We start from the raw sequence: 16,082 nt of genomic DNA, 5'->3' as shown, positions 1-16,082 counted from the left end.
CTTAATGAAAACAACTACTATAACCATAATTATAAACTAGATACTATTTTTTCCAATTTACAAATAAGAAAATGGCTTTGAGTTTATTAAGTAGCTTACCTGAGGTTGTGTTTAAACATCTGGTAGATGTTGAAACTGGAATTTGAACTCAGTTCTGGCTCCAAAGCCCATGTCTTTTTCACAATCCCTGACTGTACTACTTCGGTATAACTCTATGTTAGGTCTAGTATACGAAAATGAAGTCTCATGTTATCCACACAGTCACACTGTGAAGTCAACAGGCTAGGTATTATGCAGAACATAAAGGCTAACAGTCCAAAAATGTTTCAGTTTAGACTCTTAGAATATTTTGTTACTTCTGCACTTTACAAACACAATAATAGTAAGAATCTGATTTTCTCAGCCAGCTATCTCTCTTACCTGATATTTCTCAGAAGAATCATAACCAATGTCAGGAAATCCCTGCTGTAGCTACTCTCTTGGAACATGTATATTCACAAGAAGAAGCAACTCAGTTGCAAATTAGTGCAGAGAATTTAGAGCATCTGCCTTTGTCACTAATTGAGGTTTATATTTGAAATCACTCTTTCCCCTGTCTGTTCACTCTTGGTATATACAGATTGTGTGTCCTCCCAAGGAGTCATTTAAGTCTCTCATACCTCAGTTTCAAAACTGTTCACTTGACCCAGCAATCTCATTACTGGGTATATACCCAAAAGAATATAAATAATTATATTATAAAGACATATGCATGTGTATATTCGTCACAGCACTATTCACAATAGCAAAGCCATAGGATCTACCTAAATGCCCATCAGTGATAGACTGGATAAAGGAATTATGGTACTTATACAGGAATACTATACAGCCATAAAAAAGAATGAGATTATGTTCTTTGCAGGGACATGGATGGAGCTAGAGGCCATTATCCTTAACTAACAGAGGAACTAACACAGGAACTGAAAACCAAATACCACACGTTCTCATTTATAAGTGGGAGCTAAATTATAAGAACACATTAACACATGGAGAACAACACACACTGGGGCCTTATGGAAGGTGAAGGGTGGGTGGAGGGTGGGAAGAAGAAGAGGATCACAAAAAACAACTAATGAGTACTAGGCTTAATACTTGGGTGATAAAATAATCTATACAACAAACCCCCATGACACAAGACACAAGTTTACCTATGTAATAAACCTGCACTTGTACCCCTGAACTTAAAATAAAAGTAAACAAACAGAAAAAACCTGTTCCTCCACAGCTACCTGGGAAGATGACGGCTTTTCAGTCTCCATGTAGGTTCTATTACTATATATTTAAAAAGACCATCTCAAACATACCTCTTAGATTTAGCTAAAATCTATCCCATAGTTCCCTGGTAATGCAGTGATAATATGAAATTTACTTCTATTTACTGTGTCATATAACTCATGGTTACCCAAAATATGAATAGAATGATCAGAGTTTCCAAGGCAATATATGTAAAAAGCAGCTCAGTGGATAAACTTTGCTGTGGGGAAAGATTGCAAAAAGCAAGGATTCGTTCTTTCCTGTTAGTTCTTGATGGTTTCAGAGAACTGTATCTTGATTGTTTTAAAAGCCTTAGCTTAAGAAAGGATAATCAGGTACTTTAGTAGGGAAGACTTATTGTGGCTAGAAAAATTTTTCCCCCCACATTGTCTCAATTAAGCAGAAGCTTCCGATATTCTGAGATTTTTAATAAAAATATTAGTTCTATCAAGAAACAGTTTCAAATACTATATTCTATAGCAGTGTTACAACTAAAGTAACCACTATTGAAGATTAACTCTGGTTTCTTCTCCTTTATACAATTTGTCATAAACACCACAGGCTAATTTGTCTTCTTAAAACACTCCTTTCATAAAAGCCACTCTCCTACTCAGAAACTTTTAATGATTCCCCATCACCTCCAGTAAAAAACCTTCAAGTCTTTTGCATATGTTTTAAGATTTTAGTCTAACTCTAACTCATCTTTCCAACTACCATCACACATAATTCTTTGTTTTCTGATTGTGCTACTCATTCTGACCTTAGCACCCCTGCTCAGTCTTTCAATAGTTATTCCCTCTTCTACTCGTTGCAGAATGCCATCCTTCCTCTCCCCTTCCTCCTCCCGACTTGCCCCCAGTCTAAATCCTGTCAAGCCTTCAGGACCTAGTTTGTTGAATTTTGTCTGTGAAGCACTTTCTCACCATTCTAAACCACTTTTCCTAGTCTGAATTTGTGGGACCCACTTATGGTCTCACTCATTTGTGTGCAGTTAATTGTTAGAGTGTATTTTATATTGTCTTTTCTGCTCTTAAAACAAATTTGTATTACAGAAGCAGGGACCGAGAAAAACGCAGAGAAAGAGAAAGAGATATGGATCGGAAAAGGTCCCGGAAATCCCCATCTCCTGGGAAGAGAAACCCAGAAACATCAGTAACTCAGAGTTCCTCTGCTCAGGATGAACCTGCTACAAAGAAAAAGAAGGATGAGCTGGATCCTCTTCTTACTCGCACTGGTGGAGCATATATTCCCCCTGCAAAGCTCAGGATGATGCAGGAACAGATTACAGATAAAAACAGGCATGTTGATATCAATCAGTATATAAAGCCATTATATTGTCATTGAAAAATAAGCTATGGTTTAATGAACCCTAGCTCTTGAGAATTTACATTAGTCTTCAATGATAGAGACCTCAAAGTAGAGACCTCTTTACTTCATAGCTCCATTGGAGAGCCACACACTACTTGCCCTTATATTAGCTCATTACTTTTTGTTTTTTTGCGTGAATGAATTAAAAAGTTTGAGGAAAAGATTGCTTACCCTTTTTATAATATTTTCAAACTATTGTTCCTTTCATAGTTTCATGGATGCATTCCTATTGATAATGTTTATTTTTTGTAGAAAAGATTAGTATTGACATTTTAGTTCTAAAATTGACTTTTCCTGTTGTAAACCAGGAGTCAGCAAACTTTTTCTGTAAAAGCCCAGCTAAAGCAGGTGGGCAGCTGCATTTGGCTCATGGGTGTAGTTTGCCGACCTCTGTACTCATCTATAAAACTGAAGCTGGCAGTTACCTCTTTTTGTACATTTTCTTTAGCCCACAATATCTTAGACTATACATTTTTGCTACTCTAAGGCAGACAGACAAAATTTATATATGAACAGTCACACTTAAAACACTCCTCCTTCCCTTTTCAGAGTAATTGAGATGGTGAGGAGCTATTTAGGAAAGTACAGCTAAGTTTTTAAGGTATTTTCTCTAATAGGATGAGTTGATAACTAGGGAAAGTATGGTCCCAGATTGAGATGATTATTCAGTTGCCAGATAACTAGTTAAAAGATTGGGAAAGAAGGTATTAATAGTTATAATTTAAGAAAAACAGATGCAAGGTGAGCCAGACAGGAGTATTTCCACATCCTTTCATGGGTGTTTTAATGGCAATTTGAAAAGTGCTTGAGAACTTTATTTAAGTTAAATCTAAATTTGTTTCAAGGGTTAGCTTGAAGTAGAAATGTCATGATCTGCCCACCTCGGCTTCCCAAAGTTCGAGACCAGCCTGGCCAATATAGTGAAACCCTCTCTCTACTAAAAATACAAAGATTAGCTGGGCGTGGTGGTGGGTGCCTGTAGTCCCAGCTACTCGGGAGGCTGAGGCAGGAGAATGGTGTGAACCTGGGAGGCGGAGCTTGCAGTGAGCCGAGATTGTCCCACTGCACTCCAGCCTGGGCGACAGAGAGAGAGACTGTCTCAAAAAAAAAAAAAAAGAAAAGAAAAGAAATGTCTTTATCTAAAAGAAGCTATGAAGATTTGAAATAAAACCAAATTTAAGAGCCAGAAAGGGGTATTTGATGACATTAAATTCAAAACTAATAAGTTTTTCGTTATGTGTCATGTTTTAGCACTTGCCAGTGATATTGGAAGTGTTAGGTTGAAAAGGAAATTGGAGTTGGCTTCTGTGGTTAATAGGACTTTCATTATCATGTAAGCGTTTTGCTCATGCACAAGGCAGTAGTGGCGGCATTACTGAAAAGTATTCACTTTCTCCAGTCCAGTCCAAAGCAATCCTGACTGTAAAAGACTAGAAACTATGTCAGTCCAAGTCTTGCTTCCTTTTAAATAAAGCAGACAGGAGAGTCGGCAATACATGCAATTTAAAGCAGATTCCTTTAAGATAATTGTATATACAGTTGAAGTCTGTTAGTAGGCTGTAAAGGGTTCAAGAAGAAGTAGACATCTGCAAAAGAAGGCCATAGTCTTTGCTTTCAGTAGATACATGAATTGTGGGCTTCCTAATTAGGATGTGTAATTGTAGTTGATATAGCTGTTTGATTAGTAAGATAGGTTGCGATTATATATGAGCAACATCTTGTTAATCAGGCCACTTGTTAAGCCATACATCTTGTTTCTAGAGATAGTGGGATACCAAAAGGTTGGAGTTATGAAACAGTGGAATAGTCCACCTTGGGTACAGGCAGTAAGGGGGTACATAATTTATAGAGAATTTAGAAATAAAATAAACTTAACTGCAAAGTGAGTCTGTTTTTTGTCCTCACCATGCTAGCAATACTAAACAATGTCAGTGATATAATACTTGTTCCCACCAGGAACTGCTCTCACCAGCCTTCCTTGTTGTACCACTCCAGAACAGGGATTCTTAACCTACAAGCCCCTCAAGAGGTCCATGGATAGAATTCAAGCAATCAGTCCATTAATGTGTTTGGGAAAAAAATTGAATCCTTATTTTTACTGTTCTCTAAAGTTTAGCTTTTTTTTTTTTCTTTTGAGAATGTGGGCAATAGATCAGAGTATTGACAGTCCGTTACAGATATTTCATGATACGGATTATGGCCATGCTACTTAGAAATTTAAGTAGTTATTAAGCATACTGCTAGTTCTTGTTTAATGTGTTATGAAGCACATAGAATATTATATCAAACTTTTATTCTTTTCATGTTTCAAAAACTGAATTTCGGTATGATTAGTATCCTTTGTAATCCTATTCGTTGTATATATCATTCCAAAAAGTCTACTGGTTTCACCAGGCTTCCAGAGAGAGACGTGTGTAGAAGAAAAAAGGTTAAGACTTCCTGCAGCTGAAATCAGATTCCACAGAAAAGCAGTTACAAAATCCACAGAATTGTAGAGCATTGAAAGATCTTAGACATTGTCCAGTTCAACCTAAAGAAACTCAATGAGGCCAAGTAATTTCCGAAATCTAGGGTAAAAAGCAGTACAGCTATCTAACATTCAACTGGTATAGCTGTTGGACTACTACATCAGCATAGAGATTGTCTTTAAAATACTCTGAACAGTATTTCAGCTCCATGATTTCACGTGACTCCCTTTTTCTGTAGCTACCATTTATTTGTGGTTTAAAAGATTTAATTTTGTTATCTCTGTCATCTTTTTATGAGATGGGACATACAGATTTTTTTTGTGACTTATATTCGGGTATTTCATGTTACCATTTACATTTTTTTTAATTGCATTTATTTTAAAGGTCTTCATTGAAGACGAGTGTAAATCAAGCATTATATGTAAAATAAGCATGTATCGAATTTGACTAATTAAATGTACTAGGCCTAAGAACAAAACATTATCCTTATATGTCCTTACATAATCTTATTGTATTATTAAAGGAAAATGGTATGTACTTAAGTATATGTACAGAAAATCAAATATGGTTTAGGATATAATCTGTTTATCCTGATAGGCATCATATATTTTACTGTACTTGGGGGTCATTTCATGAAAATAATATTAAAAATTAAGGAACACTGTGTAGTTTTTATGTTCTTATAACTTATTCTTATTGTAATTATTGAAAGAGTTTTAATCTTTCTTAAAATCACTTCTTTTTAGCTTAGCATACCAGAGGATGAGTTGGGAGGCCCTAAAGAAGTCAATTAATGGTCTTATCAACAAAGTCAACATTTCCAACATAAGTATTATTATTCAAGAGCTTCTTCAAGAAAATATTGTTAGAGGAAGGTAAGTTTTTTTTTATTTGTAGTATTTTATCTGTAGTATTTCTAAGTAATTTTTTCGAAGGTATATAATATCTACATGAACAATAATCATTGATTTATTGTGCTACTTCATTTCAAAGGTCATTGAGAATATTTATTTAAAATGCAGTACTTATAAAAATATAGACTGCTAAGAAATAACTTGTGCCTTGCTGTTAGAGGTTGTATGGAATTTGCTTTTTGAGAAGCTTCGATTTCACATAATGGTTTTTGCAGACATTCACTTAATGCCTCCAGTAATTTAAACTCATGAAGAATAATGAATATCACAGTATACTACCTCTAACTAGTTTAATTTTTTATTTCTTTCTAAAACTGATGAGTAAAAATTGTATATATTTGTGGTATGCATCATGATGTTTTGATGTATGTGTACTTTGTAGAATGGCTATATCAAGCTGTTTAACATGCATTCACATACCTGTCATTTTTTTGTGGTGAGAACACTTAAAATGTACTCTATTTTCAGCTTTCAAGTATATAATGTATGGTTATTAACTGTGGTCAAAATATTGTAGAGTGGATCTCTGGAACTTATTCCTCCTGTCTAACTGAAATTTTGTGTCCATTGACGAACATCTAAATTCCCCCAACCCCCAGCCTCTGGTAACCATCATTTTATACTCTGATTCTATGAGCTCAGTTTTTTTTAGATTCCTCATATTAGTGAGATCATGCATTATTTGTCTTCCTGTGCCCGGCTTATTCACTTAGCATAATGTTCTCCAAGTTCATCTGTGTTTTTGCAAATGACAGGATTTCCTTTATGGTTGAATAGTATTCCATTATACATATATACATTTTCTTTATCCATTTATTCACAACAGAGACTTTTGTTGTTTCTATATATTGACCATTGTGAATGATGCTGCAATAAATGTGGTAGTTCAGATACCTCTTCAACACACTGATTTCATTTTCTTTGTGTATATATCCAGTAGTGGGATTGCTGGATCAAATGGTAGTTATAATCGAAAAAAATGTTATTAGTGTTGATTTATTTTAGAGATGTGGGTCTTGCTTTGTTGTCAGGCCAGAGTACCATGCATGGTCATAGTTCACTGACCCCTTGAATTGCTGGGCTCAAGGAATTCTCCCACCTCAGCATCCTGAGTAGCTGGGACTGCAAGCACTCATCACCATGCTGGGCTAATTTTTAAATATTTTATAGAGAATGAGGTCTTGCCATCTTGCCCAGGCTGGTCTCGTACTCTTGAGCTCAAGCAGTCCTCCCCACTTGGCTTCCCAAAGTGTTGGTATGATGGGCGTGAGCCAGCGCACCTAGCTGGTAGTTCTGTTTTTAATATTTTAAGGAACCTCTAGACTATTTCCATAATGGCTGTACTAATTTATATTTCTACCAACAGTGTACAAGGGTTCTCTTTTCTCCATATCCTTGGCAACACTTGTTATTTTTCATCTTTTTTGTTGCAGCCATTGTAACAGTTGTGAGGAGATGTCTCATTGTGATTTTAATTTGCATTTCTTTGATAATTGGTGATGTCGAGCATTATATATATATATAATGCTATTTGTACATCTTTTGAAAAATGTCTGTTCTTGTCATTTGCTCATTTTTTAAATTGGGTTATTTGTTTTCTTACTATTGAGTTGAATGCCTAATGTATTTTGGATATTAACCCCTTATCAGGTGTATGGTTTGCAAATGTTTTCTCCCATTCCGTAGGCTGCCTCTTCACTCTGTTGATATTTTCCTGTGCTGTGCAGAAGCATTCTAGTTTTTATGTAATCCCATTTGTCTCTTTCTGCTTTTGTTGCCTGTGCTTTCGGGGTCATATCCAAAAAATCATTAACCATACCACTGTCTTGGAGCTTTTCCTCTGTGTTTTTCTTTTAGAAACTTATAGTAGTTTCACAGTTTCAGGTCTTATGTTTAAGTCTTTAATCTATTTTGCGTTGATGTTTGTATATGTTGTGGGACTAAGGTCTATTTTCATTCTTCTGCATCTGGATGTTCAGTTTTCTTGGCACCATTTATTGAAGACACTGTCTTTTCCCTATTGTGTCTTCTTAGCATCTTTGTTGAAAATCAGTTGACTGCAAATGTCTGGATTTATCTCTGGTTTCTTTGTTTTCTATAGTTCTATGTGTCTGTTTTTATACTAGTGTCATGCTGTTTTGATTACTATAATTTTGTAGCAGATTCTAGGTAAGGGAGTGTGAGGTCTCCAGCTTTGTTCTTTTTGTTCAAGATTGCTGTGGCTATTTGGAGTTTTTTGTGGTTCCATGTGAGTTTTAGGATTGTTTTTTCTATTTCTGCGAAAAATGTAACTGGAATTTTGATAGGGATTGAGTCGAGTCTGTATGTTGCTTGGGTACTATGGACATTTTAATGTATTATTTCAGTCCATGGACATGGGATGTCATGCATGTTCTTCCATTTTTTCTTCAGCAATTTGTAGCTTTTAGTGTACAGACTTTTCATCTCCATGGTTAGATTTATTCCTAAGGTTTTTTGTTTTTGTTTTTTTTTATAGTTATTGTAAATGGGATGTTTTCTTGATTTCTTTTTCAGAAAGATAGTTCATTGTAAGCATATGGAAGCACTACTGATTTTTGTATGTTGATTTTATGTCTGCAGCTTTACTAAATTAGTTTATTAGTTCAAACTATTTTTTTGTTAAGTCTTTAGGGTTTTCTATATTAAGATCCTGTTTACAGCAAACAGACTTCTCTCTTTTTGATTTGGATGCCTTTTATTTCGTTCTGTTGCCTCATGGCTCTGGCTAGGACTTCTAGTACTATGTTGGATAGAATTGGAAAGAGTAGGCACCCTTTTCTTATTCCTGATCTTAGAGGAAAAGCTTTCAGCTTGTCACTGTTAAGTATATTAGCTATGGGTTCATCGTATATGGCCTTTATTCCAATTCAATTTCTAGTGAGAGTGAAGTGAGAATGTGAGAGAAATGGGAAAGATAAGCAATAAATTTGAGAAAAGTGGAAAGGAATCACCATATTCTATAATATGTGGTTTTAAGCAATTGGTGATATTTAAAAGGGTCAGAAAATAGAAGTACTCCATGTTCTACTTATTATTTTAAAATCTGAGGGCTGTTTTCTCTTGTCATTTTACATAACTATGATTCATCTTTAAAAAAATATGGAATGTAGTGGCCAGGCATGGTCGCTCAGTGCCTGTAATCCTAGCACTTTGGGAGCCTGAGGCAAGAGGATCACTTAAGAGTCCAGGAGTTTGAGACCAGCCTGGGCAACACTGTGAAAACCCATCTCTATGAAAAATACAAAAATTAGCTGGGCGTGGTGGCACGCAGTACTCCCAGCTACTCTGGAGGCTGAGGTGGGAGGACTGCTTGAGCCCAGAAGGCAGAGTTTCCAGTGAGCCAAGATCAAGCCACTGCACTCCTGCCTGGGTGACAGAGTGAGACCCCGTTTCTCCCCAGCCTCACCAAAAAAGATGGTGGTATAAAGTAGGTGCAGTGAGTTGTAGAGGTACAGAAAGTTGATCAAGAGACAGCCATTATCCATAAAAGTGGGCAGAGATCTCTCCATTTTACTTAGAAAAAAAGTAGACTCAGAAGAGTTATGGATTGCTAAAGATATTGTAATTTATAAGCTGCATCCTTTTTCTCATTTTCTACTCTAGTGATTCTGTTGTTGTATCTAAAACTAACATTAAGACTTTTTTCCCCTGACTTTTGGCAATCCAATAATTAATTCTCATTACATTGCTAAAAATAACTTCAGTTTGCCTAATTTGCCTTTCCCCTTCCTCATCAAATGCATATAGAAACATGACCATTTTCAAAATGAGTTACAAGTAGGTACCTTTTAATTTCCTGTTATTGTTTTAGCATTAATCTTGCATTGCTTTTAATTCATGTCTTTATTTCTCACAGGAATATTCCAAATCTTTATATTATTCAACTAAAATTAGACTTAAAGATTTAAACCCAAATTTGTCTTTAATCACAAAATTAATTTTATAAAAATGACGGATTTGTAGTAGAAACTTTATGTTGTCTAACTTTTGTACTTTTGAAGCAGGTCTGCTTCTGTTTACTTTTTTGAAAATGTTAAAGAATTTATTTATATGAACCTTAAAAACCTCAAATTCATGATTTGATATAACAAACTGGGAAAAGAGGAATTATATGTAGAGAGAAAAATTTTGGCGATAAATTGCAGTAAAATCTTCATTCTATTTTACAAAATTACAAATTCACATTTCATTTTCTGAAAAACAATTTTTATTTATTAGTAAGATGAACTCTTTCCATTTAGTTCTGATTTAGATTTTATGATTATTTATAGAGAAATATTACTGAATTTTAATATTTTTTGTTTCATTTAATTCATTTGGTTATTGTTGACTCCTTTTTTTATTCTTTTTTAAACAGAGGACTGCTGTCTAGGTCTGTTTTGCAAGCACAGAGTGCTTCTCCAATCTTCACCCATGTTTATGCAGCATTAGTGGCAATTATCAACTCAAAATTTCCACAAATTGGAGAATTAATCCTCAAGAGGTTAATTCTTAATTTTCGAAAAGGCTATCGAAGAAATGATAAGGTATATATGAATGGCTTGTATGTAGAATGATACATAGGAACAGACTAATAAACCAGTATCAACAAAAGTAAGCAAGGTTGATTTTGACACAGGTACATAACATAATGCTTTTTAAAAACTGTCTTTCATGAGAACTTCTTTATTCTCTTAAATATCCCTGGCCACTATTGATGAGCCACAAAAATGATGGCTCTAACTGTAGAATTTTAACTGTTTAACCAGAAGTGATACTCTTTCATGTGTTTTATCTATAACTTTCTGGTAATATAAAAATTATACTTGTGTGGTACATGTTTTAAATAGATTGTTCGTAGGCCATAGATTAATGTAAATAAATGAAAATTGGGTTTAGTTTATGGATTAACTCTCCACCTTCATTTTTCAGCAACTTTGCCTGACTGCTTCAAAATTTGTGGCGCATCTTATTAACCAAAATGTGGTAAGTAATTATCTTCAATACTTGTTCACATTCAGTGGCATTAGACCACAGGGTTGATGCCACCTCACTGATACCTCTCTATTTTTGCTTTGCTTTATAGTACTTGGGATAAATACGCTGAATGATATTTTCATTTGAAAACTATAATAAATGTATTTAATATTCTTTTTTTTTTTCTTTTTCTTTTTTTGAGACAGAGTCTCGCTCTGTCACCCAGGCTGGAGTGCAGTGGCACGATCTTGGCTCACTGCAAGTTCCACCTCCCGGGTTCATGCCATTCTCCTGCCTCAGCCTCCTGAGTAGCTAGGACCACCGTTGCCTGCCACCATGCCTGGCTAGTTTTTTTTTTTTTTTTTGTATTTTTAGTAGAGATGGGATTTCACCGTGTTAGCCAGAATGGTCTGGATTTCCTGACCTTACGATCTGCCCGCCTTGGCCTCCCAAAGTACTGGGATTACAGGCGTGAGCCACCGCACCCGGTCGTATTTAATATTCTGTAACATAACACTTTGATGCTAATCAAAACACTTGTAGATATTTTATCAGATTAATCTGACTTAATACTATACATGGTTACTTGACTGCAAACTATTCCTTTGAAGAACCATTCTGTTCATTTTTATAAAACAATAAAGTTGGTGTCTCCTCCAATTCATTCCCTAGTGTTCATGAGAATCTAATAAATACCTGCTATTTTACAAAAATCGCTATTCCTTGCCACCACATAGGTATAGTCATATATGTTTAGAATCACTTTGCAGAATAGAGTTGATCAATTTTAATCTGTTTCAAATGCAAGTAATTTTATCATGCTATTATTCAGTTTGTGTTTATTTTATATTCATTATTTGATGGTTTTGATTTAGCTTCTGTTTAACCATGAAAGTGGTAAAATTGTTCTTGCTCATACTCAAAAGTTTCCTTCAGATATATATTATCATTTCCAGTTTAATATCATGTACAACAGGAAGAATTTTAAAGTCCTGCCTAGTCTTATTTCACTAATACTAAATGTTTTGACTCTTATTTACATGAAGATTCTTTCACTCTTAGAAATCTTTTAGATTTTGACCTAATTAGTCATATTATTACAGTGATAACTTGCTACTTAAGACCAAGGAAACTTAACTTCACATCTGTAACCACAGAGATATATTTCCGTTTTTAAATGTGTATTACACTTAGGCTAGAGATTTTTGGCATTGCCATAAAACACTTGATATGATAAATTTTTTTGCATTTTCTCAACTGTGGTAAAGGGCAGTATTTTCTTGTCACTGATATAAGACTCTTTGACACCCCTCCTCCCCTAGTAAAAAGAAGTAGCAGGTGTCTTTGATGTTGTGCACAACTGGAAGAAGGTATCTCCTGAGTTGAGATTTAGACTTCTTTCCTCACCGTCTCAAATCACTGTCTGACTTTAGAAAGGCATATGTGTGGTGGTTTAAACATTCTTTGTAGTTCGTTTTCTTCTCATAGCAAAGCTTCTCAGTAGAATTTTGTTCCCTCTCTTCCTGGCGTTGTGTATAAATGTCAGTTTTTGAACATGGCCAGTAGAAATAGTTTGATATAATTTTTTTAAAAAAGATGGAATATTCAAAACTGTTTTGCTCCAGAAGTTATTAAGATATTTTGTGATGAAATTAGTATTCGTGTAACTTAAGGACTATTTGCGTCTAATAGAGTTGCCGATAGAATGAATTGGGAAATGTATATAAAGAATTGTGGTCATGAAGAAGGGTACTATAAATCATATTACTATTTCTCATGTAATTATGAAAACAATTATCTTATTAGAAAGTAGTATATGATTTTTAACATATTTTATCTATGACACTTTCTGTACATAATGGCTAAGAATATTTCTTCTAAAGATAATTCAGATAGTTGTATTCAGCATAGAAAATTAAAATTTTTGGAACAGTCATCTGAAAATTCTTAGTAGATAGATAATAAAAGTGATAGAAAAATTGTATCCCGTATTTGGAGTATTTCCATGTACTTCATAAAACTTTGCCCATCATATGTGCAATATATTTATTGTAAACAGATTCACTAATTTTTAGAAATCATAAAAATATTTTAATGTATGTAAAAGCATTTTCTTTCTTCCATGTATATGTATTCTATTTAAGGCACATGAAGTTTTATGCTTAGAGATGCTCACTTTACTCCTGGAAAGACCAACAGATGATAGTGTTGAAGTAGCTATTGGTTTTCTTAAGGAATGTGGCCTCAAATTAACACAAGTGTCACCAAGAGGAATCAATGGTAAGTGTACATTTTTAATTTGATGTTTTTTGTTTATTATAATATTTATTGCTTATTTTATTGTCTTTTCTTTCTGTTAACCTTTAGCTATATTTGAACGCCTTCGAAACATTCTTCATGAGTCTGAAATTGACAAAAGAGTTCAATATATGATTGAAGTGATGTTTGCTGTACGGAAAGATGGATTCAAGGACCACCCCATTATCCTAGAAGGTCTTGATTTGGTGGAAGAAGATGATCAATTCACTCATATGCTCCCTCTGGAGGATGACTATAACCCAGAAGATGTTCTTAGTAAGTCTGGGGCATGTTAGGTGGAAAGAGGTATACCAACAAATGTAAATATAGAAAATAAACATTAACTTTAAAATTTTTTTTAGATGTTTTCAAGATGGATCCTAATTTTATGGAGAATGAAGAGAAGTACAAAGCTATTAAGAAAGGTATGTAAAATGTTATAAAATAATTTAATTTGGATAAGTAGAAGCAATTTAAGTAGTTATGTAATACTGATAGGAAATATTTAGAGATCGTTGATACTTGCCTAATGAAATCTCTGCTCTTATAAAGTTATTCTCTTAGCTGTTTCCTTGGGCATTATTTTTTTCCTGGTACTTGCCCATGATTTTTTACTTCATTCTGAATTACTGACCCCATTGTTCCTTTCCTCTTTCCCTTTAAACTATGCAATCCTTACGTCTCACCTATCTTAAGAAATATTCATAGATTAGTAGTAGCCTTTATTTAGCTTCTCTACCACTTACAGTCTGTGCCACCCAGTTTAATATTCAATTAAGTGGTATACTTTATTGTAAAGTGCTATACTTTATTGTTTCTTGAGGTCAGGTTGATATCCTTCTGGGAGGATGAATTATAGTATTGGTGCCTCTCTGATAAAATAAATTGATCATTTTCATTTGTATATCATTGGTATACTGTAAGCACTAACTTTGGACAGGTTTTGATTTGTAATTTGTCTTTGACATTACTAGCTGAGTGACCTGTAGCAAGTTACTTGTTTGATGGAAGACTAAATGTTACCTTTCTATGGAAGGATATATAAAATACAGTGTTGTGTATTATCACAGACAATGATAGCTATTATTACTGTTACTATTTTCACATTTGTATTATTTTCCTCCTAAAGCTAACACTTAGGCCTACTTACATAATAATTTTATGGACTTATTTCTCTTGAGTTGTAATTTTACTGGAAAAGTATTTATTGCTGTGGAAGCAATAAATATTTACCTTTGTGTTAAACCCCAAAAGTTTGTATTAAAACCTCTCTGATTATAATAGAAATGTAGAGTCGGTTAGGTTTGTAAAATATTTTATCAGGCTAACAGAGCACCATTGGGCAAAATATAATTTTAGTTTTTGTCATTTGTTTGCTTTTAACATAAAGACCAGCCTTGTGTAGTCTCATATACAGAGAAAGCAGAGACCTAGAACTCTGTCTCTGTCTGCATTCCATTGGTCAGTAGTGCTTAGAAGCAGAAGGTTGAAAGTAAAAGTAAAAATGGGAGAAATCTTCCATTCCTATGCATTATCCTAAAAATCTGTTATAATAATAATAATGGGTTTCTCTTCTTAGATGCTGATTTCCTAGGAGCTTTTCACTGTAATCTGTCAGCTTCTTTTTTTCTGTTATAATTCATTTCCAAACAGAGAACTCCATAGATCCATTTTGCCTTCTTTTCTTATGAACCTCTTTTCCTGCTGTCTCCCTGAAAGATGCCAAATTTTTTTTGTGAAATTCTTGTATACACCTGATTTGATTTCTTTCTTTTTTAAACTAGAGAATTCTCTATCCATTTCTTTAGCGTCTAGGCAATTGGCCAATGCCTGGAAAGTAGTACATTATTTTATTATAGCAGTTCTCAAAATCTTTAGTCTCAGAATCCCTTTACACTCTTGAAAATTTTTGACCACTCCAAAGAGCTTCTTTTTATGTGGGTTATATCTATTGCTATTTACTATATAAAAGGTTAAAACAATATAAAAGAGTATTTATTAAATTATTTCAAAATAATAGCAAACCTATTATATGTTAACATAAATTACATATTTTTATGAAAATCGTTTTACGGGCCGGGCGTGGTGGCTCACGCCTGTAATTCCAGCACTTTGGGAGGCCGAGGTGGGCGGATCATGAGGTCAGGAGTTTGGGAGTAGCCTGACCAACATGGTAAAACCCTGTCTCTACTGAAAATATAAAAATTAGCTGGGTGTGGTGGTGCATGTCTACAATTCCAACTAGTCAGGAGGCTGAGGCAGGAGAATGGCTTGAACCCGGGAGGTGGAGGTTGCAGTGAGCCAAGATCACGCCACTGCACTCCAGCCTGGGTGACAGAGCGAGACTCTGTCTCAAAAAAAAAAAAAAAAAAAAAAAAAAAAAAAAATTGTTATTTTACAAAACAAATTTAGTGAGAATGATGTTTTATATATTTTGTATTATATATATATTTTATAAAATTTTTTATTTGTAAAGTTTACTGTCTGACCTAATGGGAAGCAGCTAGACCTCTCATATCTGTTTCTACATTCAATCTATTGCAGTAGGTTGTTTTAATTGAAGTACATGAAGAAAATCTAGCCCCAGATAAATATGTAATTAGAAAAAGGGAGCAGTATTTTAACAGCCTTTTCAGATAAATGCCAATATTTAACAACTAGTAGTTTTAAGATTAATTGTGGTGTAAATTCTGAAACAATATCAATGAACTTTGATAGTGTTGCATTAGAATCCATTTATCTGTCACTTTAAATAAATCTTTTA

General features: G+C 34.2%; 1 protein-coding gene across 1 annotated transcript in view; it reads left to right on the top strand.

Annotated features, from left to right (window-relative positions):
- CWC22 (CWC22 spliceosome associated protein homolog) overlaps window positions 1–16,082 on the top strand; it is a 62,811-nt gene that overhangs the window by 23,387 nt on the left and 23,342 nt on the right. The window contains exons 5-11 of the mRNA XM_007965529.3: window positions 2,346–2,591; window positions 5,876–6,004; window positions 10,422–10,590; window positions 10,976–11,029; window positions 13,165–13,300; window positions 13,388–13,594; window positions 13,681–13,743. Of these exons, the coding sequence (XP_007963720.3) occupies window positions 2,346–2,591; window positions 5,876–6,004; window positions 10,422–10,590; window positions 10,976–11,029; window positions 13,165–13,300; window positions 13,388–13,594; window positions 13,681–13,743 (1,004 nt within the window). The remainder of the gene's footprint in view (window positions 1–2,345; window positions 2,592–5,875; window positions 6,005–10,421; window positions 10,591–10,975; window positions 11,030–13,164; window positions 13,301–13,387; window positions 13,595–13,680; window positions 13,744–16,082) is intronic.

Source organism: Chlorocebus sabaeus, chromosome 10 (genome assembly GCF_047675955.1).
Source record: "Chlorocebus sabaeus isolate Y175 chromosome 10, mChlSab1.0.hap1, whole genome shotgun sequence".
Taxonomy (NCBI): domain Eukaryota; kingdom Metazoa; phylum Chordata; class Mammalia; order Primates; family Cercopithecidae; genus Chlorocebus; species Chlorocebus sabaeus.
This window is presented reverse-complemented; position numbering and strand designations above follow the sequence as displayed.